The following is a 24,215-nucleotide window of genomic DNA, read 5'->3' on the forward strand; positions in this document are numbered from 1 at the left end:
AAAATTATAACTAATAAATGAGTGTACCAAGATTGCAGAATACATGATCAATATATAAAAGATCAGTACTATTTCTACACATTAGGGGAAAATCCCAAAATGGAATTAATAGAAAATTCTGCTCATAATTAACATCAAAATGAATCAAATTCTTAAGAATACATTTAACAAGAAAGCAATACTTATACATTAAAAACTATTAACATGATTAAAAAAATTAAAGTCATAAATAAATAGAAAGGCATTTCATGAACAGGTATTGAAAAACTCATTATTAACATGGAAATATTTTCCAAATTTATCTCCAGATTGAAGGCAATCTCTATCTGAATCCAAGTTACCTCCTTTTGTGGAAATTAACGAGCTTATATTGAAATTTAGAGAGAAATACAAGGGTATCAGCAGAGACTAAACAATCTTAAAATTAAAAAAAACCCAAAACTTAGGACATACTTCCTAATTTCAAAATTACTAAAAGCTATAATAACAGAGAGTGGTATTTAAATAAGGATAGACATATCAATGGAATAAAATTGAGAGTCCAGAAACAATCTCATACATTTCTGTTCAAATGATTTTAAGGGTGCCAAGATAAGTTAATATGGAAAGAATTATTTTTTTAGGAAATGATGCTGGAACAAAATGATATCTACATGTAAATAAATGAAGTTGGAGCCTTGCAGCCTGGATGAAGCAATAGTTTGTTGGATATGACATCAAACACAGTAGTGCCAAAAAACAAACACTACAGATCAACTGATCTTCATCAAAGCTAAAATTGTGCTTCAAAGGGCACCATCAAGAAAGTGAACACTTAACCCACAGAATGAGAAAATCTTTGCAAATCATATCTTATAATCAACCTGTCTCCAAAACATGTAAAGAAATTCTTACAACTCAATAATTAAAATACAAATAACCCAATCTGTGATGAGAAAAACTTAAAGATAGATTTCCTCAAAGAATACACACAGATAGTGAAGGAGCTCATTTTCCAATGGTACATAGGAAGATGGTTAACATCACACTAACTGTGACAGCTGCAATAAAAAGGCATCAATAAGTATTGACAAGTGTGTAGAGAAAAAAAACCCTCATACATTACTGGTGAAATTGCAAAATAGTGCATCCACTTAGGAAAAGAGTTAGAAAGTTCCTTAAATGTAGAATTACCATGTGATCCATCAATTCCACTACTATTTATACACACAAAAGAACTAGAAATGTATGTCCATAGGTATATCTGTACATGCATATTTACAGTAGCATTATTCATAAAAGTAAGAAAAGGAGGAACAATCTAAATGTCTATCAACTGAAGAACATGTAAACAAGTGCATTATAATCATACAATGTAATATGATCTGGCCATAAAAAGAAATGAAGTATTAATACTTGTTACAACAAAGACCTTGAACACACTGAGTGGAATAAGCCAGTCACAAAAGACCACATGTTGTGTAGTTCTGTTTATACAAAATGCCCAGGATAGGCAAACCGTAAGGATGGTTTCCAGGTCTGTGTGAAGGGGAAATGGGAGGAACTGCGAATGGGTATGGGTTTCTGTCGGGGTGGTGAACATGTTCGAAAATAAGATAGTGGTAATGGTTTCACTTCTCTGTGAATCTATTAAAAACCCCTGAAATGTACTCTTTAAAAATAAATTTATATAACATGCAAATTTTATCTCAATAGTTATAAAGAAGATAATTTGGTAAGGAAATTCCTAAATAATGATTCATCATTTTTGTATACAACACATGCAATATATAAATTATTATCACCTCATTGATTATTTAGTTAATTCTCTCTTTACAATTAAGTAAAGTCAATGTTAATATAACACTTATATTAATGCATTATCTATAAAATCACAAAAAAACACAATCAAAAAGTCTATTTCAACTAGGCTTCTATTTTTATAGCTGTAAGAAATTCAATACTTAATTTCTTGGAAATACAATCAGTAATTTATCAAAAATCTGAGGAATAATAAAGTGATTAAGACAGTTTGTGTTAATTTAAGTGGCAAAGTCTTCTGATACATTTATAAATTTGTCATTAACAGATCATGATTAGTGATGTCAGAGTTACCTAGAAAGAATAATTATGTCTCATGAATATTAAAGTATATTATAATTAAGTCTTATAGATATCTTTGCTTGTTTTTTTATAACCTTAAGATTTATATAGTAAATAGCAATACATTTATATAAATATAAGTACTGTCATATTAGATAAATTAATATTTGCATACTCTGATATACATAATGAGACTAAGATATTTTAGACAAATAGGTGTGCAAACAATAGTGACACATGTCACATAAATACACAACTAAACATTTTATATATATATAATATATATAATATATACTATATATATATTGAGACATATATATGTCTCAATACATATATATACAATGTCTCATATATATGTGTGTGTATGTGTGTGTGTGTGTATATATATATATATATATGTATATATATATATGAGACATTGTATTTTAGGAAAGAACAGCAACTGACATCCAGGACATCCAAGTGCTATCCAGGCACTGAAAGCTAGGTTTACATCTAGGACTTGGTGCTCTGTTGAACATTTCAGCAAACAACTTCACAGATTATCAATGTGAGACAGGGTTATTCTGCAATCCTGATGAATCATAATGAAAACATGTCTACCCTATAATCATATCTGAATATGACAAAAACATGAGCCTTATACCACAAACACTCACCAATCATGGCTAGTATAAATGATTGCTACTTCTTTAAAAAGTTTGGCTTTCACTTCTGCCTAGTCTTCTATTCTTCTAGATAAGATTTGTTACGAACACAATCATAGAATTCTTTTCACTTCCTGACAATATCTTATCTAAGCCCAGGTCCCACTTTCTTAAACCCACCCTCAAATTATAGGTCATGAACTCGAACCTCTCATTTCTTTCCAGCACCCTTTTACCGAGATGCCCCACGCATTCAGAGTGTGCGTCTTCCTCTCGATAGTGAATTATAAACCCAGTTTGTACAACTAAAGGTGTGCTGCTGCTGATGTTTGTCTGGCGGTGATTGGCAGTGTGAGTACACACATACACCGAAATGCAAAAATGAATTACTCTTAGTCATTAAGAAACAGCTGAATATTAAAATGAGTGTATCAGAGCCTCTGACAATTAACTGGGAAATTCATATTTTATATTGTAATTTAAAATTAATGAAGTTAGTTAGGGAAAATAAAATAAACACAGATATCTTTGAAGCTTTTTCTCCTAGCCCAACAAATGTTGATTTTTTCTCTTACTGCATAGATGAGCAGTTAATATTAATTTGTGATACATCAGTATGTCAATATCACACAAAAAAGCTGTGTTTTTGTTTTGTGTATTTTAAACTAATACTAACTCTTAGCATTGTGAGATTTCTTTATATTACCAAGGTTTTTCATTTGTTCTTCCTGTCATTGAAATGTCAATCTGAATATTGTCAGCTTTTTCAGAATTATTCTTTAATGAAATAAACTGAAAACTATTATGTTACTAGTCTGGGTCTTAAATCCCATTTCAGTCACCAAAAGTGAGAAACATTTGTAAAACCTGTTACATGCTTCAGATGATCTAGAATTCTCAATGGTAATCACAAGGCAAGAGAAAGTTTATGAGTTTTTTGGAAGATATCTTTAAATCGCTTTGATTTGTCTCTAAAATCATCTATGTATATTTGTATTCATTTAATCTGCTCTATGACAAGATTCTATTGCATTCCTGTGGCAATACACCTGGTTTTGCATCCCTTTGAGAGACACTGTATATACTAAACAAGTCAAAGAATAATTTAACCAATATATATTTGGTTATTAAACTTTGAAATATCAATAGCTACCCCAAATATATATTTAGAGTTTCTTTAAACTTATAACCTAAAACCTAATGTAATTTAATATGAAAATGTGGGTTATCTATGTTGTAAAATGTATCAGGAACTTGACTAAAGCAATACAACCTCATTATAATCTCTAAGTAACAAACTGAAAGTTTAAATTATATGGACCCACTAAGGAGTCATATTGTCGTACTCGTTTAGCATGGGTGGGATGGACTAAAACAAGGCTGAGACTCCAAAACATGTTCTGAAGAAGCAAACTACACTTTTCACATGTGCCACATCTGGAAATTGTGTTTACAAATTAAAATGTGTTTCTTTATTATTCGAGACATATTTAATGTTTTAAATATATATTTAATAACGTATAAATTTGTTGTACAACATATTTATTTGATACATTTATATATTGTAACATGTTTAACATTGTAACATAGTTAGCCCTTCTATCATGTCACATAATAATAATAATAATTTATTTTGTGTGCCAAGAATAATTCAGACCTAGTCTCTTAACAAGTTGGATGATTATAATACAATATTATTGTCTATATTTGCTATACTGTACATTAGATCTCTAGGACTTATTTATCTACTATTTGCAAGCTTGTGCCCTTACACAACATCTTTCCTATGCCCCCAACATCCTGCCTCTGGTAACCACAATTTTACTCTCTGTTTTAATGTGTTTATTCCTGTTGTGACCTGACATTTGGACTTCGGTGTATGTAAATTTCAAATGAAAGTGACACCATAGGGTCAGAAAATGGCTTTTCATCTTGTAACAGTTATTTTAATTAAATGGATGTAAAGTAAAAATAGTATCTGGAAGCAACTCAAGGACATTGAACACCCCAAGTAATTTCACGAAAAAAGTGATAAATACATTACTCACCGGTAGCTATTGTAAAGGTCAGTACAGGTGGAATTGTTCTCACAAGGATTCATTTTGCAGTCATTGGATTCTTGTTCACAAAAATTTCCTCCCCTGCCGGATGGGCACGTGCACTGGTAGCTCTAAGGGAATAATATAAACGTTATATAACCTTAGGTAATTTTTACTATTAAGTCTAAAATCCAGATATTTCTCCAGACTATTTCGATCACCCAGTCAATTTATACTTTCTGAAATTTTTATAGAATGCCAATACTTCTCTCACGTTACTTTTACTACAGTTTAAAAACTGTGTAAATGGCATATAATCCAATAAAAATTTGTAGCTTATCAATAAAGTCTACATAAGATATTAAAATATTTATGAATTATGGTCAAAGCGCAGAACTCTTGGCTTTGCTAAATATCTGATAAGGAAAACAGTGCGTCAGCAACGCGACGGCAGTAATTGGAATTGAAGCACTTGTGCAATTGAGCCTCTAGCGCACAAGCTTGCAGGCGCGCCGGCAGCAAAGGAGCCTCTGCAAGCTCTGCGGCGAAAAGTTAACCTAGGCACGTGCAGTGCTATTGAGTGATCGAAATTGTAAAACTTCCCATGTTATTTTTCTAAAGCATAGAGTTGACCTATAACAATATTCAAAATACTATGAGTGAAATTTTGCTTTTCTAGAATTGGGTAAACAAACACACAAATGAACAAAAAAAACCCCTCAAATTCTTATTGGGTAATAACATATATTAAAAAGTTTTTGAAGAATACTGGTCTTTGTCAAGACAGTAGCATTTGGACTCTTACATTTAGAGACTCTAGATTTAGCATTATGCACAATATTAAAATCAACCATGATCTTGATCTTCACTGTTAATACAGTAGCCAGTAGCTCCGCGTGGCTATCCAGTATTGATATGGGATGGTTACAGTTGAGATGCGCTGCAAGTATAAAATGCAGATTGAATTTTGAAGATTTAGTATGAAAAAAGTGTAAAGTGTCTCACTAATTTATTACTTGCATGTTGTAATGATAATAAAGAGTTAAACAAAACACTTTAACATTAATTTCATCTGATTCTTTTTACCTTTTTTAATGAGGCTACTAAAAATTTTAAATCACACATGGGTCTCATTACATTTCTACTAGGCAGAGCTTTACCAGATTATGCCAACTCAGTTTCTTCATTTGTTAATAAAGACATTTACATAGTTATATGCACATACACGCAGAGCAGAATTCCCTGAGATTAGAGAACGTGTTTAGTTTCATACATCCCAGCATCTTGAGGAGTCCTGGCAACCTGTAGATACTTAATCCACGTTTGTTGAACTAATGAAAAAGAATAAATATAATAGGAAAAGAAGGTAAAAGCTGCAGTTAGCACCTAAAACAGATTGCGCAAGGATTATGTATGTTTGATAGAGGTGGACAACAAAGTTATTTCAAATATTACATTAACCAAAGAAACACATACATTCATGTTCCCTGTGTGTACATTTAGGTTACAATAATTTAAATGTATAAGAATTGCCACCGAGTGTCCTGCTTTGGTTTAACACGGCCAAATGATCTTCTATGCCTTGTGAGCAGCTGAAAAGTAGAGGGATGAGAGCCAGCACATTGTCAACATTGGCCTTGTTGACACATGGGTTCATTCTTCCCTCAGAGTACTCGGTAACAGTACTCATGGTTTGCTGAATTTTAGGAGCAATCTTTTCATACACTGTCATCTTGTATTTTTAACTTTCTCAATGGGTGTGCTAACATTCTCAAAGATGTCCTGGGTTGTTTGGCTTTTTTCTTTCATTTTCTTTTTTGTAATCATCAAAAGAGCACTTACATAAAAGTTAAATGCAGTGATTATATTTTGTTTTATGAATCTGCTATTTAAAATGGAAGCAATTCTATAACAGGCAAGTCAAGTGTGTGTTGTGATGAATGAGGGATAACTACCCAATTTGGTGATGGACATCAGGGCAGAATAGGATGCATGGCCTGTATATGAAATCTGTGGGAAGGGTTGAGGTGCCCTTTAGTTATGTTCTGACAGTTCACTTTAAAAGTAAAGACAAAAGCATGAGTTTACTGCTGGTTTTTATTTTAACATCTCAGTAGTAATTGGGAAAAAATGAGCGATTCAAAAAGTCAATCAAATCTTTTTCCCATTAAGTCATATGTTCCTGGAATGCTAATAATTGTTTGTATATATTCTTGATAATTTAAGAATTAGTAGAAAATTATCATCAATTTAATGGTATATTTATCATTAAAGTGTCAGATATCACAGCAGTGATCTCCAGATATGATGGAATCTGTATGAAAAGAAAACATAAAAGGGTGAGGGAAATAGATTTTTTCTAACCTTAAATATTAAAAAATACAAATGTTGAAAAGAGTAGAAATGAATATTAGCTAGAACTAACCCAGAGTTCAAGTATTTCTAGTCATCTGTTGCTTTCTTGATTCAGAAGCACTTTTCTGAGTGTAGATATTCTCAGTATAAAGCATTTTCCTATTCAACATTGTAAAGTTAATTCCAGTAATTTTAAATAATAGTTCTAGGTAAAACATTATTTTTAAATCACATTATCTTGACATTAAATAATTAAATTATACTTTGACCTGGGTTTGTTGAGAAAGAAAATATATTTAAAACATATTTATTTACTGAAATTAGTAAAAGTTTACATAATTCATGAAGTTGGAGCCACATGATCTTTACCTCTTAATATGACATAGATATTACTCTTCCTGAAAACTTCAGATAAAACATTTCTCATAGTTTGAAAATATTTTGGTAAGAAGATAGGGGAGACAAAAATGATAGACGAGGATCCAGAACTAGAACAGTGAACTACAGAGCCAGTGCCATAGAAGAGAAAGCAGTCAAGTCTGGTAAGTGCAATAGAATAAACTACATAGGGTTTAGGTTTTTAGGTCAACAGCCAGATGTTTTAAATGTCTGTGATCAGTGAAAAATATATTGAAATAAGTAGGATAGAGTAATTCTGAATACTAATTGTGAAGTCTGAGAGATAAACTCTTGTTGCTTATTAAACTTCTAGTCATGTTTGGTATGCTAAAATTCCCTGGCTGCATAACAAATTACCAAGACTGAGCAACATTAAACAACATCAATTTACTCTCTCTCAGTTTCTGTTGGTCAGTGTCCAAGAATGGTTAGGGGCCTTTGCTTAGAGTCTCACTAGGTTGAAACCAAGGTATTAAGTGGGCTATGATCTCATGTGAGACTTGAGTTAATTTTCTAAACTCAATGGTTGTCAGCAAAATTAATTTCATTGTAGCTATAAGACTTAGAGAAAACTAACTTAAATTAGAAATGTAACTTAATTCAGAAATAAAATTGAAGTCTTCATATTCTTGCTAACTGCTGAGGCACAGACAGCATTCAGCATCGAGAGGGTGTTGTTAGGTCCTTGGCACGTGGCCTCATCTCCTTCTATCGTGGCCTTTGCTTCTTCAAGGCCAACGGCACAGCGTCTGCTGCTGCAACTTGTCTCTTTTAAGGGCCCGTCTAATTAGGTCAGGCCCACCCAGGATAACCATACATTTGATAAATTAAAGTCAAGTGATTAGGAACCTTAGTTATATCTGTAAAATCTCTTTTTCAAGATAATATTACTATGGTAGTAATATCCTATTGTATTCACACATCCTATACTTAAGGGGAGGAGATTTGTAAAGGGCATGATATAGTAAGAGGTGAAATCTTGAGACCATCTTATAATTCTGCCTACCACATCCATTAACCTATTTAATTCCTCTAAGTAACCTATTTAAATTCCCCAAGCCTCCATTGCCTTCATATGTGAAGAGCCAAAAATACCTACTTCATAAGCTTATTTTGAACATCAAATGCAATAATGATTGTAACATGCTTAGCTTAGTGACACATAATTACTACTAGTTAACAGCAATAATCACCTCTAGGCATACCAGTTTAGATCTGATAAGATCAATGTAAAACTTCCAGAAAGTACTACAACTGGATCAGAATTATCTATTTTTATATTATTGTTTTGCATGAAAAATCTAAGCTACCTACTAAAAGGTAAAGATCATCAGACTAGGGGAACAACAAAGAAAAGAGGAGGAGGAAGAGAGTCTAGCAATGTGTCAATTACAAGAAACAAACTTAGTTGAAGTGAACAAATTTCAGAACATATAAATAAGGAAAATTATTCGTGAAAAATAGAATATATTATTAAACAAATACATTTTATCTTTTAAGATTGTAGTTATTTATTTTTAGAGAGAGGAGAGGGAAGGGATGAAGAGAGGGAGAGAAACAGCAATGTGTGGTTGCCTCTCATGTGCCCCCTACTGGAGACTTGGCCCACAACCCAGGCTTGTGCCCTGACTGGGAACTGCACTAGTGATTCTTTGGTTCCCAGGCTGGTATTCAATCCATTGAGCCACACCAGCCAGAGCTAAACAAATATACATTTTAAAATGCACCAAAAGAGGAAGATTGACAAAAGGAATACATACACTGAATTAAATTACCTACAAATTTTTAAATCCATTTTTATGTCATGTAGGTGCAGAAAGAAAGAAAAAAAAGGAAAGAAGAAAGAAAGAAAGAAAGAAAGAAAGAAAGAAAGAAAGAAAGAAAGAAAGAAAGAAAGAAAGAAAGAAAGAGAAAGAAAGAAAGAAAGAAAGAAAAGAAAGAAAAGAGAGAGAGAGACAGTGGGAGGGAGGGAAGGAGGGAGGGAGGGAGGAAGGAAGGAAGGAAGGAAGGAAGGAAGAGAGGAAACTACCCAACTTATTTTTGAGACTATTAAATCTACTTATCGAAACCTGGCAAGAATATAATAAGAAAGGAAAACTCAGCCGATGTCACTTGAGAACAAAAAAAGAAAATACAAGAAAACAAATTTAAGTAATTGAATCTTACAGTGTCTTTAAAATTTGGTCAATTATAAACTGTTAGTTCCGCCCTCCTCCCCCTAGAAATGAAAGTATGCTTCAACACAAGAAAATCTATTAACAAAAAAAAATTGTTTGATCATCTCAGAGAAAAATATAAAATTCAACATTTATAAAAATTCCCCTAGCAAATGAGAAATTAATGAAAATGTCCTTATATTAATAAAAACTATTTACCACGCAAGTTAGCAAAAAAAAAATCCTGCCAAACATTTATTTTAGCACACACAATGAGGGAAACTGAATAAAATATGTAAAGCAATGGTTGAATTCTTGAAAAAAAAAAAAAAAAACAAGGCAGACTGATTCTCTTAAGTTCCAGAGAGAAGGGAAGCAAAACTAAGGTATGATCACACTTTGCTTTGCCAGGACATTTGCCTACTTAAATTCAGGTAAGTAAAAGCATTTCCAAAGAAATGCTTCCATATTTATCCAAAGAAAACAAAAACCCTAATTCAAAAAGATATATGCACCCCTATGCTTACTTCAACATTGTATACAATAGCCAAGATATGAAAGCAACCTAGGTATCCATCAGTAGTTGAATAAATAAAGAAGATATATATACATGTATATATAGACACTCAAAGGTGTCTATATATATAGACACCATTAGTGAGCATGAGTACTGTGTAGCTGTCGCATTCAAAACGCCATTGCATTGGGTGAGTAGAGCAAGGAAACTGCATCAGATTTTGCAATGAGCTTGCACATTCCTCCATGGAAACTATTCAGGTAATTCAGAAGGCTGCCGCTATGGGCAACTGGTGATTGGCAGCTTCATCGTGACAATGTGCCCACTCATGAATCACATTTCATGAGTTTTTTTGTTAAACATCAAATCACCCAGGTGACTCCAGAAATATATATGTGTGTGTGTATAAATATCCTAATTTGTCCAGAAGATATCCAGCCATGTAATATGAAACATTTATTGAAGAAACTACAAGATACAAGAAACATTGTACATAAGACAATGACACCTCAGTCCCCTTCAAAGTAGGTACCTTGAGACTTCACACAGTTTTCTCAGTCACTATCAGCTTCCCCATCATATTTTTCTGAATCTTATCAACAGTCTAAAATCTGTTCCCTTTCAAAGGTGATTTTAGTTTTGGAACAGCCAGAAGTTTCAAGGCACCAAATCTGTGCTGTAGTGGGGCTGAGTCACCTGGGTGATTTGATGTTTAACCAAAAAGCTCATGAAATGTGATACATGAGTGGGCATATTGTCATGATGAAGCTATCAATCACCAGTTACCCATAGCTGCAGCTTTCTGAATTATCTGAATAGTTTCGACAGAGAAATGTTCAAGCTTAATGCAAAATTTGATGCAGTTGTGTTGTTCTACTTGCTCAATGGGACGGCATTTTGAATGAAATGGCCACACCATACACATGCTCACTCAATGGTATCTACTGCCTCCACTGACTAACACAGTGAAGTTGTCATTATTCATCTATGCGCATTGCAGTCCATTCTCCCTGGATGCCAGGTTACATCAGTGTTGCATAAACTGTTCTTGTTATATTAATAATGACTGGACTTTTTACAGACAGACATCTTGTGTGTGTGTTGGAATATTATACAGCAATAAAAAATGAAACCTTCCCATTTGCAGCAACCTGGATGGACCTAGAGGGTATTATGCTAAGTGAAATTTCAGAGAAATAGAAATACCATATGGTTTCACTTATATATGGAATCTAAACAAAAGAAAATGAAAAAGTGAATAAACAAAATAAAACAAAAACAGACTCATAGAAAGAGACCAGAGGTATAATGGCTATAAGGGAAAGAGAGGGAAAGAAGATGGGAAAGGTAAAGGGGAATACAGTCAATAATATATATGATGTTTATACAATGACAGGTGATTACCAGGACTAGTAGGATAATCACATTGTAAGATATAAAAATATCAAAATACCATATTTTATACCTGATATAATATTGTATACCAACTAAGTTTAACGAATTAAAAAAACTCACAAAAAAGTAAGCAAAAAGAAGTACCTGGAGCTTTCAGCAATCTCCCTAGAATGAAAATAAGATATTGGCATTTAGCTTTGTCAAGGAGATAGGCCCATGAAGAAAAGAGAAGAGAAGCAAGCCCAAACTTTGTGAGCGACATTTTGAAGACATTTATTCCTCAGGGTGTAACTGCCCAGTGCAAGCAGAAAGCAGCTAAACTGAATCACAAAGATTCAGCAGTCTTGTGGTGCAGAAAAGGCAGAAGTTGGAGTTTACAGCCTGTGAGATGGAATGGTCCTGCTAAACACTTCTGACTTTCAGCTGAGAACTCAAAAGGCCAAAATCTAGAAATAAGGACAAATTAGCAAAAACACCAACCCAGGTCATACTAAAACCTCACTCAACTGAAATGAGGCCATCTATCTGTACTCTATTTGTCTACCAGAGAAAACTAAGTGATCTTTGGAGGAGGTTAACAGTAAGTAGAATTTTTCAATATCTGGCACAAAATGTTTGGCACTAAATAAGGAATTAGAAATGCTGAGGACCAAAATTCATGAAAAGAAAAAATCATACAGAACAGATAGACTTAACAAGATTTTGTGGTTATTGAATATTTTTAAATAACTATGATTGACATATGCAAAAACATAGAAAGCAAGATAGGAAATTTCACTAGAAACCTGCTATAATAGAAACACTCAAAGACATACAAATTATCATTATTAAAATGATAATAATTGAAATTTAAGAATTTAATCCATTATTTATGTTAATCCAAGATTAATAACAGAAATTGTATCAGAGAAGATTATCAGTAAATATCCAATCAAAGTGCACCAGAAAACAAAATAAGAACTAAGGAAAAACATGAAAAGAACCAATAGATGTTTAATTGGTATAACAAAAAAGAAAAGAGAGATTGAATAAGAAGAATAATTTGAAAAGTGCTGCCTGAGTATTGTCCAAAAATAACAGAAGACAATAACCACTGATACAGAAAGTTCTCCAGACCTGTGATGGATTATTGCAAAAGAGATTAGCTAGCATAGAACTGCTGATGATGAAAGGTAAAGAATAAATCTTAAAGGCAGCCAAAGAACAAAGAAACATTGCCTTTCAAGGAGTATCAAGGCTGACAACTTACTTCCTAATGGTGGGAATAAGAACCCATAGACCAATAGCATCTCATTTTCCTAACCAGAAAACATATACTTCAGAATACCTTTAAAAAACCCTTCAATTACAATCAACTAAAACCAGGTCTATAAATGAGGATTGAAAATCCAAATTAAAGAAAAATTGTATTGGTTTCTTTACAAGAAGTATTTACATAGTAAGATCATTATATTTGATTCAGTTTAGTCACAAAATGTATCTTACTAAAATATATCCTATGAGACTTACTTTTAGAGTCCTGAAAATTCAGATATACACTGAAAGAATAAAACAAATAAAATTTTTAAATTGTGTTTTTTTCTGATTCATTACTCATGTGATTATAAGAAGGATAAAGATTTCCTTCTTCTTTAATAAAATAAAAAAATGAAGTAAAATCCATAGTGAACTCTGTTTTTGTAAAAATAAAGGACTACATTCTGTCTTATTATTCTCTTTTAAAGTTATTTTAAGTACTAATTTTAATTTATAAAGAGTTATAAAATTGACCATTGGCATTAAGATTACCAAATACTGGATATAACAATATTCAGGATTAAAAATATAGTAATCCTTATTCTTTATGACAAACAAAAATATGTTAATATGATTTCTTTCAGCTGGAGAAATGATTTAGCTTGGTACTTTAAACCTAAAATGAAATAATATATATTATTTTGACAGAAAGTTAATGGAATATTTAAAAACAATTTGTGTAAAAAGTTATAAATGCTGAATTTCATTAAACATATATTGAAATAAGACAATAAAAATACATGTTGGACTGAGGAATACATTCAAGGCAGAACTGTTTTAGAAAAACACAATTTCTTTAACATGGAAAAATGTAATATAAAAACTATGAAAAACCACATTAGATGTAGATATCATAGTGTATAAATATTCATAGTGTCAGTACCTTTTAAAAACACTTTGTAAAGAAATATAAACCTTGAAAAAACTTAGTCACTGTTTTCATGTAAAAAATTTGTTTGTTAGTAGTAAGAGGAGCAAATTAGTATCTTAGTGTCTACTCTAAATGAAGAACATTAAGGCAAATTTCCACTAGATTTATTTTCTGTATTCCAATCTATGAAAAATATTCATATTAATATTACATTTGTCAAAATAATGTCAGCTGTTTGTCCATTGTATTATTTTCTACCTACACTCTCTATTAACAATTTATTCCTTGTGTTTTAGTTCTTTTTATTGCATGCCTTACCTTCATAAATTATTTGTGATGCTTTCCTAAGGGTCCCTTACCTTTAAAAGTTTCTTTTTTCCAGAAAGGGTTTAAAACTTGAATAAAGGGGCTTAGGATACAGTACTGGAATTTTATTCATTACTAATAATAGAGTTACCATAAGAAAATAACTCATCAGCCATCGATGTTTACTCTTCAAACCCATTTCTTATGTCTTGAACAGGGCTTTCCTCCCATACTGACTCAGTTTAATTGCTGGGGGTTTAGTCTATTACCCAAAGTTCTATCCCCGGGACGTATGAAATATTTAATACAAACATACAATTTTCTGAGAGACTATCACAAACATAAAGATGCCAGAATATGAATACAATTCTGCTACACATAGTTTAGATGTTTGGGACAACTATTTTTTGGTCTAAAAGTCCAGATAATGAAAATGCAAGCACAGGAAGAAGTAAAAATCACTTTTACCTCCCCATCAGGCTTTTTCTAAAATATTCCACAGAAGAATGCTATATAGTTCATTTTCTCATACTGTTTTCTAACATACTAGAAAGCTCACAGAATTTTAAGTGTTTCTTTTATTGTCCAAAGCTATCTTCAACATTAGAGTATTTGGTCCAGTAGTTTAAAAATATTTATTTTTAATTTTCATTAAGAAACCCTTATACAAACACATTCTCCCAATGTCCCAAATGTGGGGAAAACACATTTTCCCCAGGTGCACAAAGCAGAGCAAAGCAGACCTGCTCTGACTGAGGGAATAAAGGCCCAGAATCCTGCCCCTCGGCTCCTTGTGCCACTCCCACTCTCTGAGACACCGTTACTCCCACCACCGCCCCAGCAAGTCTCAAAACACAGATTGAAAACCACTGATCCCCCCAACCTACTTCATTTTATTTATTTTTAAAAATATTTTATTTATTTATTTTTATAGAGGGGAAGGGAGTGAGAAAGAGAGGTAGAGAAACATCAATGTGTGGCTGACTCTCACGCGCCCCCCTACTGGGGACCTAGCTTGCAACCCAGGCACATGACCTGAGTGGGAATCGAACCAGCAATCCTTTGGTTTGAAGGCCAGCGCTCAATCCACTGAGCCACACCAGTCAGGGCCCAGCCTACATTTCATAATAACAAAAAATTGAATCTCTGGAGGTTATGTAAATTGCTCAAGCTACTATAACTAGTTAATGGTAAAACTGGAATTAGAACTCATGACTCAAAAGCCCTGTCCGGTATTCCCAAATGAGTTTTAAAAAATCAATAAATTCAGAAATATATTAGCTGAAATATACCATTTTGACAACCTGAAAGTGTTGAGGTAATATTCAAATTATGTGCATTAAATAATTCACTTTATATGTGAATTCCTGTATTCTTTTTTCCTCTGTATATAAGAACGTTGCTAGATGGTTCTAGTTGACACCAATAGTATTATCCATGATGTTAACAATATAACCAACATTAATCACTTTAAAACCAATGTTACAAGGATAAATATTCTTATATGCATGCATGGAATAAAGAGAACTGCTCTAAATCTACAGATCATCTTGAGATCAGGTATGGACAATGCTCATCCTCCCTGAGCTTCCTAGTGATAGAGAGTAGAGGGAGTAAAAACCACTGCGTTGGCTGCAGGATGCTGTCATGGGATATTCGAGCCTTGAGCTTTATGTTAATCAGTGTATCTGAAAGTTTTTAAACCACAGTACAAAACTCTTCTGGCATAGTGACCCCAAGTCAAACAAGCATCTATAAAAGCAGAGGAGTAAGGTAGGCTTTCTAATAGCAGAAGTAGAAGCAAGTACTAAACAAATAATGTAATATTCGCCTATTGTATTAGATACTACTCAGCCTCCTTACAATAGGTCATTTGGCCACCTGGTGAAGTAAAATAATTAATATTAGGTAATATGAAGATATTTTGAACATGTCTTTAAACCTGGTTTGACTGTTTTATGTTCTTAAAGCTTATGGCTCTTGATAATATTTTAAATTATTAGGATTTTTATTTTAAATGCTATAAGATTATGTAGAAGTTTTTTTTAGGTTAAACAGAGAACATTTATATGCAATGCTATGTGGATATATTGCATATAATTATAGGTATATCTAGCATATATAATTATATATGCATACAGTATATATTATGGAACTTCCACATTAATTATATATATAAAAATCAAATTTAATCATGTTTGACTAAAGCTAATTATCAGAGTTAAAGAAACACCCTTCAGCAAATGTTACATATTATGGTGTTTCTGTATATTTTCCTTTTTTAGAGCATAATTCTTTCCTAGCAATTGCAAAGAGGAATTCTAGTTAGAAGAACACTGATTAGAGAGCCGCAGTGTGAACCATATTCATCTCTTACAACCGTAACTATTGAATGCTTTGTAATCCTGTAAGTTCTAGTTCTCTGATAGGTGGACTGTTTTGTCTCATGGTTAGCTATCATGATTTTATTATAGGCTAATAGGCCACCTTTGCAGTGGAAACCAACAGTAATAAAGGTGAATAACTTAGCCACAGGTGTTGTAACCAAGAACTCAGCAAGCATTGGGTGAGAAGGGCTAGGAAGGCATAACAATGTTTAGAAAAGAGTAAACTACAATTTCTAATCTCTCATCATCAGCAAGTTGGGATTGACAAGCCCAGTAACAATTCCAAGAAGGAAATTTGTTAATCTCAAATTTCATTCATTATGAAAACAAATCCTCCAAAATGTGTTTGCCATTCTAGAATTTAATATTATTGATTTGATCAGTACTCCTCTTTACTTAGGATAATAAGCTGTAGGTGTTCCTTTTTTGCTTTTTTTTTGTTTTTCTTCCTCCTCTTCTCCCTCTTCCCCTCCCATCCTTCTTCCCCATTTCTCCTTTTCCTCCTCTTCCTCCTCTTCTTGTGGAGTCAGTCAATGAAGGCTTATGTTTTTATTCTATCCATAAGTAAATATTTTCTACATATATTAAACTACTTACATTACGAATGTAATATAAATGGAGAGATGAGTAATATCCCAAGAAGAGTCAGGATATTTGATTGTTTGATTGGTCTAGAATGTCACTATACGCAGGCTACTGAGTAACTCACCTAACCAGTCATAATTGGTCTTAACTTTTACATCAGTACATTTGGACTAGGTAATCTCTACTAACTTTTACAGTCTTAAAATTATCTTTTTTTATTCCTCTATTTATAATTCCTAGAAGAGCCAGGTATTAACAAGGACAAACTGTTGTGCCAAATATTCCCACCAGCTTTTGAAAGCATTCCTAGGGACTTGTGAATTCCTGTTTAATGAAATTATTTTCTGAAATGACAGCTGGGAACACAGTAAGTGGTTTGCAATGTGTAGTTTTTCTTAGAAGAGCAATTGTTAAATTTTCCTTTGCTTCTAATCCCTTCCCCCAGTTTGTGAGGCAAAATATTTGTAAAAACAAAAGCCTTATGTCATAATAGTTAATATTTATTCATCAAGCACATAAGTTGGTCTTGATGTATTTTAATTGAACAAAATCAATAAACATTGTGATATATATATAAAGGAAACAGGCATTAATGACTAAATTTTGACTTATAAAGTTTACAAACAGTTTTGGAGTGAAATGCTCTAAAGATAATTATATTCACAGTTACCACAGAGGACCGCACGATCTCTGCCAAAGTTAATTTCCTAGTAGGCAAGAAATACCAGTTTTCCAGTCTCCTCAGAAATCAACCAGCACATGTTGCCAGAATTTTCCCAGAATAACGAGAAGAGGGATAAACACCAAGGGGAAATTCCTCTGCTGACGCATGCACAGTAGAAGCCAGATGATGAAGCAGAATTTTGAAGCATGCATAGTAGGAACCATAATGGGGAGGAAAATCTGGAAAAAAAGGTCAGATAGGATCAGGACATGAAATCCCGGAAGATGCATGAAAGGGATTGGATAGGGGGAAGCACCAGCACAGCCACAGGAAGAGCCAGGAAAGAGACTGGATATTTTGAAAGAAAGCCTGCTCTCTCCTAAACCCCAGGAAATATAATTGAAGATTAACAAAGGCCCAAGTCTCACTTGTTCTCTCTCTTTAGCAGCTGCACAGGCAGAAACACAGCACAGATTGCTAGTCAGATGGGAACAGAGGCTGTGCTGGACTACTGGAGCCTCAGATTCCAGGCTAATGGTGTAGCAGCTCTGGGTCCTATTCCTCCTGAGCTTGGTGATGTCAACTGCAGGCCTACAGCCACAGAGGCTGGACTTCTTCTACAGTAAGATGGAGCCACCTGTTCCTGGTTGAGACATCAGGTATGGTGCACCTTGGGGCAGTTCTTTGTTTCACTCCAATAAATCTCACCACTATACCTCAAATCCTCCTGTGCATGTATCCTTGGAATGCTTTTCCTGTGATGCCATGGGAGAACCCTATTTCCCCTGGCAATAATTTCACTTTGGGAATATACCCAAAGAAGCAAGAAACACTAATTCAAAAGAATATATGGACTTCTATGTTCACTTCAGCATTAATTACAATAGCCAAGACTTGGAAGCAGCCTAATTGTCCATCAGTAAATGACTGAATAAAAAAGCTGTGGTACATTTACATGAAGAAATCCTACTTGGCTGTAAAAAAATAACCAGATGTTACCTTTTGCTACTGCATAGATGGACTTGGAGACTATTTTGCTAAGTGAAGTAAGTTCGTCAGAGAAAGACAAGTATAATGTGATTTCACTCATGTAAAATCTATTAGGTGCTTCTATACATCCTATTAGGATGTAAAATCTAAACTAACAACAAAATAGAAATGGACTCATAGGTACATAGAAAGACAGACAGCTGTCAGAGGGGAGGGGAGTTGGGGGCTGGGTGAAAAGGTGAAGGGATTAAGCACCCCCCCCCCCCAAAAAAAGCAACTCACAGATACAGACAACAATATAGTGATTACCAGAGGGAAAGGAGGGAGTTGGGAGGTAGAGGAGGGTAAAGGGGTGACAAAGGGTGATAGATGAGACTTGACTTGGGGTGGTGACCACACAATATAATATAAAGATACTGTATTACAGAATTGTACACCTGAAACCTACATAATTTTATTAACCAATCAACCTATAAATTCAATAAAAAGTAAAGAAAATAAATACAGTTTACCTATAGTAATGAAGTAATATGAGAATAAACTCTGTGTTTTGCATTCTCAAATGTAAGCCTACATTTTTCCCACACTGTATATGAGCTTTTTAAGAATTCATAAGGATTCACATGTATATAAGCAAAGCATTTAAGTCTTAAAAACATTAAATTTTTAAAAAGTCTTAAGGATCCAGATCGGTTCAGAAATTATATATGCTACATCCTAAATCACAAGCAACAGAAACAGATTCTGGGTAAGTTAACCCAAAGAAAGAAAAATAGGACAGAAATTATAACTTAAAGATTAATATGTTAATTTACATTGGTTAAAGGAAAAAAAAAGTCCTGCTAATGTCAAATCTAAAGCAACTCCTATGGTCTCAAAGGGCCACTTGATCTGAATCACCTGAGGTGCTTCTTACAAATGGGTCCCGGGGCCTGGCCAAGAATATCTGAGTCAGCATATCTGGAGTTGGCCTCTCAAAATCTTCTATTTGACGCCATCGTGAAAGGTATTTATACCCTTCAGTATTTGCCATTGAAGTGACTCTGCTCCAATATTCTATTGCTATTTTTTTACGAAAGTCAAAAATTTCTGGACGAGAGAATTGTGCTTTCTTCTTCAGCCTGCAAAAGTCTGCACACTTTTTTCTTATTTGATACATATTACACTCTATTTTAAATTGCTATTAATTGTGTAACATCACTCTCTATCAATTTTCCCATAATTCAAAAGCTTATTGAGGCTTACCTAATTAATATTTTTTGAGTCCATGTATATCCCACAGCAAAAAGAACCAAACCTTTTTTATATGTAAGTCCTTAACAATTATGAATTGAATTAAATAAGATTGACTTCACATACAAGGGTGATAGTTTTATGGGTGAGAGTACTATGTTGAGTTAACATTTTGGCATGTGTATTGGTTTAAAATTGTTTAATTCTAAAGTTTATTATTCAGTCTATTTAATAGAAGAAAAAAATTCAGCAGGTTAATAGTTAAACTTGCTAGAAACCAGTTTTTCCAAGAATAAAAGGCAGAATTAACAATTTCATCTTTCATATAATTTTATAAAATATGCCAAGTACAAATCATTTTATTTCTTTGAAAGTGGCATTTGAGATTGGGTAGGGAGCCACACACACTTTATTATCATTTAGCTACTCACCCAAATATCTATCTGAGTTTTCTATGGCTGATTAAAATTGTACCACTTACTGAATAAGACATAATGATAATTTTGTATTTGACAATGCCCGTGTGTATTAGTTTGTGTGGAAGCATCAACTTTCCTTATAAAAAAGTACATGACTAGAAATAATATATGGTTTAGGATTCAAAGCAACAATTATTCTATTCTGTGAAATAACTTAAGAAATATATCCCAAAAGGAAAGCTTTCTGATCACTTGGAAATTGTGTGTTTCTAGAATATGTGAGATGGAGACATCTATTAAGATTTTCTTTATTTTAAAATAATTTTTCTATTGCTATTGCAATTCTAACTTTGCTCACATATATCACATTCACAGAAACAATTTTCCTTAAAAAACAAAACAACAACAATAAAAAAACCAAACAGGAGAACTCATCATTAACAAATGGTCATTTACTGCAAACGTGGTTAAGCTAAAGTAGGTACTGCATGTAAATAAAGGACTAATGGAATCAGAGAAGCTTCAGAATAAAGTTCTGTAACAATCTTTTGCTGGATGAGCTCCTAGAAATCCTTCCTTTTGATTTTCCTATTTTGCAATTTAAAAAAATTTATTAAGCAAAGCATAATCATTCAGTAATATCATTTAAGTTGATATTTTGCTAAATAATATTTACTTAATTGGACTAAATATTGTATTGAAACTTGGGGAGTGTTTATATGTTATTAGAATCTTTTTAAAAACAAATTGGATCAAATATTTTAGGCCATATTTTAAGTGACATCTATAGATATATAATTGTATTAAGATCAAGTAATATTTTAAAGTAAACTAATGTGAAAATAATATTTGGCTATCTTTATACTTATTAAATAAATTATAGTGATGCATATGCAATTTTTAATTTTTTAAAGGTTTCATTTATTTTTATTTTTAGAGAGAAGGGAACAGAGGGAGACAGAGAAAGAGTTGGGAGAGAGAGAAAGAGTTGGGAGAGAGAGAGAAAGAGATACATCAATCAGTTGCCAGCCATAAATGCCCTGTCCAGAGACCTGCAACCCAGGCATGTGCCCTGACCAGGAATCACACTGGTGACATTTCACTTTGCAGGACAAAGTCCAACTTACTGAGCCACACCAGTCAGGGCACATACGCATCTTTAAAAGTTAAAAAAAAAAACACTAAGAATACAAATAATTATTACTGAAAATCTCATGATGGTAAAAGAAGCTGTCAAATCGGACATGTTCAGTTGTAATGAACAGCTGCTTTTCTGGGGACATTTCTTGGCAGAGGTTTAAAAATCAATATGTGAAGAATATAAAATGAGGCATGTTCTAAGTGGTGTGGCATATAATTTTATAGTACTGGAATATTTTATAATGCAAATCCCTGATTTTAGCATAACCATCTTTATCAACTAGTCTTTATTATACATTATGAAATCCATCTTCATTCATGTGCAGAAAAAAGAGAGTTATAATTCTGTCACTAATGTGTTTCAACAATTATACGAAATAGTCAATATGAAATTGAAATGAGATTAAAAATAAATTTCCCCACATGTGTCAATAAAGCCATATTACTATATTAATTAAAAGCTCAAGTCCCCAAATTGTGGTGAACTTAGCACGGCTGATGTAAGTAGAGAGCTAGGTGACAATTTTCTTTGAAAAAAGGGGGAATCACAATGACTTCTTTATTGACATCTAATAGATTGAATCTGATTACAAGATACATTATACTCTGGATTTTTTTTTTTTTTTTTTGGCTTTTGGGGCTAAGAATTTAAAGGGAGAGTACATAAATTAGGAATGTCTCTCTGAGCCTTGCCTGAGAAAGATGAAAGCTGGACCTTTAGCATTCACCTAAGGTCCTAGGAAAGAATTTACTTTAAATGTCATCTTCACTGGCAGTACAGAATAGTGAAGAATGCTGACTATTGACAATATTTGGTAGCAAAGAGTCCCGCAGTGGTGTTAAAGGTGAGAATATTGCTTGGATGCCGGAAAGCAATTTCAAATCAGAGCATATGCAAATGAAGAAATCAAAGCCAAACCCAGTGAAGTTGGAAGAGTACATTTAAAATTATAGATGACATAAACATCCTAATGGCTGTGATTCTCAAACTTTGGTGTTAATTGAATTATGTGGAAGGCTTAAGGGTTTGGGACCTTTCTCCAGAGTTTTTGATTCAATGTTCTGAGATGGGGCCTGTGCATTTGCTTTTCTACAAAGGTGCCAGGTGATCCTAAGCAGCCCGTTAAGGGACCACATTTTGCCTTATAGGATATTATGATTTTATTAATAAAGGTGAGAACAGAGATAAAAGTAAAATCAGTGTATCTTCCACAATTAAGATAAACATTATATATGTATAGGGACCGGCAGTAGTGAGGCCTGCTTGAGTGTGGTTGGTAAGGTAACAATATGGGTGTAATAATTTATAGTCTTAATTTGAATATTTCACCTAAAATGTCATATGATGTGCTTGAGTATGGTGTTGTATGTTGCAGAATTACATACTTATGATTTTGTAATAAAATATTTTGGAATAAAAACGGGCGTTATTTGTGCCAGACCTTATACATATGTCACGTCACCAACTGTTGGAGAGGTAAGACAAAGGAGGCAAAAATTGATGAAAAGCTAATTATTAGATTATTTAAAAGGAGCTTACCAGCAGACACTGGCTCAAGCTGTGAGCTTTTCAAGGTTTTCAGCATCTGACTGTAGTTAAGAGTGAAAGCAAGATCAGTTGTTGACAGGTAGGTCCTGGGAGCTCAATTATACCAGAAATAGTACAAGACACATTAAGGGAAATGAGGAAAAATAATTAACCCATGAAGACCAAGGTCAAAAATTTGAGCAAAATAGTTATTGTTAATATATACATAATAAAAATAAAGGACCCTTTTTGTTATACAATATAAAAATAAGCAATATAATCACTGGGATATTAAAGAATATTTTCAAAGATATACAATTACCTAGATTACTTAATAATCATGGATTAATTACAATTTTGAAATTTCCTAAAGCTGCCATGGTTGGGGCCATAGCAAATTACTTTCAACTGATGATGACGTCAACCATGTTGCAGACGTTGCTTTGACGTGTCATCATAGTAAGAGCCCCAGAGTCCTCAGGGAAACCACCAAACCCCTGCTGTCCCAGCTGATTCTATATTGTCAAAAATTCTTCAAGGAAAATAAATGACAGATTTTGTTTAATTTTTCATTGCAGAAATTAAAACAGAATTATGTGGAGACTTTCTATTCTGGAATGGGCAATAAAGATAATATGCTGTAAGCTTATTCTTTCCCTCCACTAAAATATGGCAATGCTAAATTTTATTATTATTTCAACATGCTACCATAATGTGCAATGATTATGGAGAAATGATCTTAGTTTAAATCCCACCTTAATCCCTCAAGGCACTAAAAATAGTGTAGGAAATTTTCAGAGGAGCCCAGTAAAAGTAGGTCATGAATAGAATATATCGCTGTTTTCAAGAATGATATTTTAAATTAGTCTGTAGCCTCAAGATAACTCTCCCAAATGCCACAATAAATATATCACATATTCCTTTACGTGATGTATTTTATAATACATTATTAATGGAACATGAATATTTAATACATATTTCAATAATTAGTGGCTAAATTCATATTACAGCATATCTGATGGGAACTAATATAGTTGTTTTTATGTGGCTGAATTAATGCATACATTTTAAAATGTCCCTATGTCCTTTATATTAAAATAAGATGTAGGTTTATATGTAGTATATGCTTTGTTAAGGTTTATGAATTAGACAATTTAAGAATATCAAGGAAAAAGTAGTTGCAAGATTATTAGTCATGTCAAACTG

General features: G+C 33.0%; 1 protein-coding gene across 1 annotated transcript in view; it reads right to left on the bottom strand.

Annotated features, from left to right (window-relative positions):
• The window catches only part of EYS (eyes shut homolog), a 1,562,674-nt gene that overhangs the window by 973,514 nt on the left and 564,945 nt on the right, over positions 1–24,215 (bottom strand). The window contains 1 exon segment of the mRNA XM_071219700.1: positions 4,778–4,899. Within this exon segment, the coding sequence (XP_071075801.1) occupies positions 4,778–4,899 (122 nt within the window).

The sequence above is a fragment of the Desmodus rotundus genome, chromosome 11, assembly GCF_022682495.2.
Source record: "Desmodus rotundus isolate HL8 chromosome 11, HLdesRot8A.1, whole genome shotgun sequence".
NCBI classification, from domain to species: Eukaryota; Metazoa; Chordata; class Mammalia; order Chiroptera; family Phyllostomidae; genus Desmodus; species Desmodus rotundus.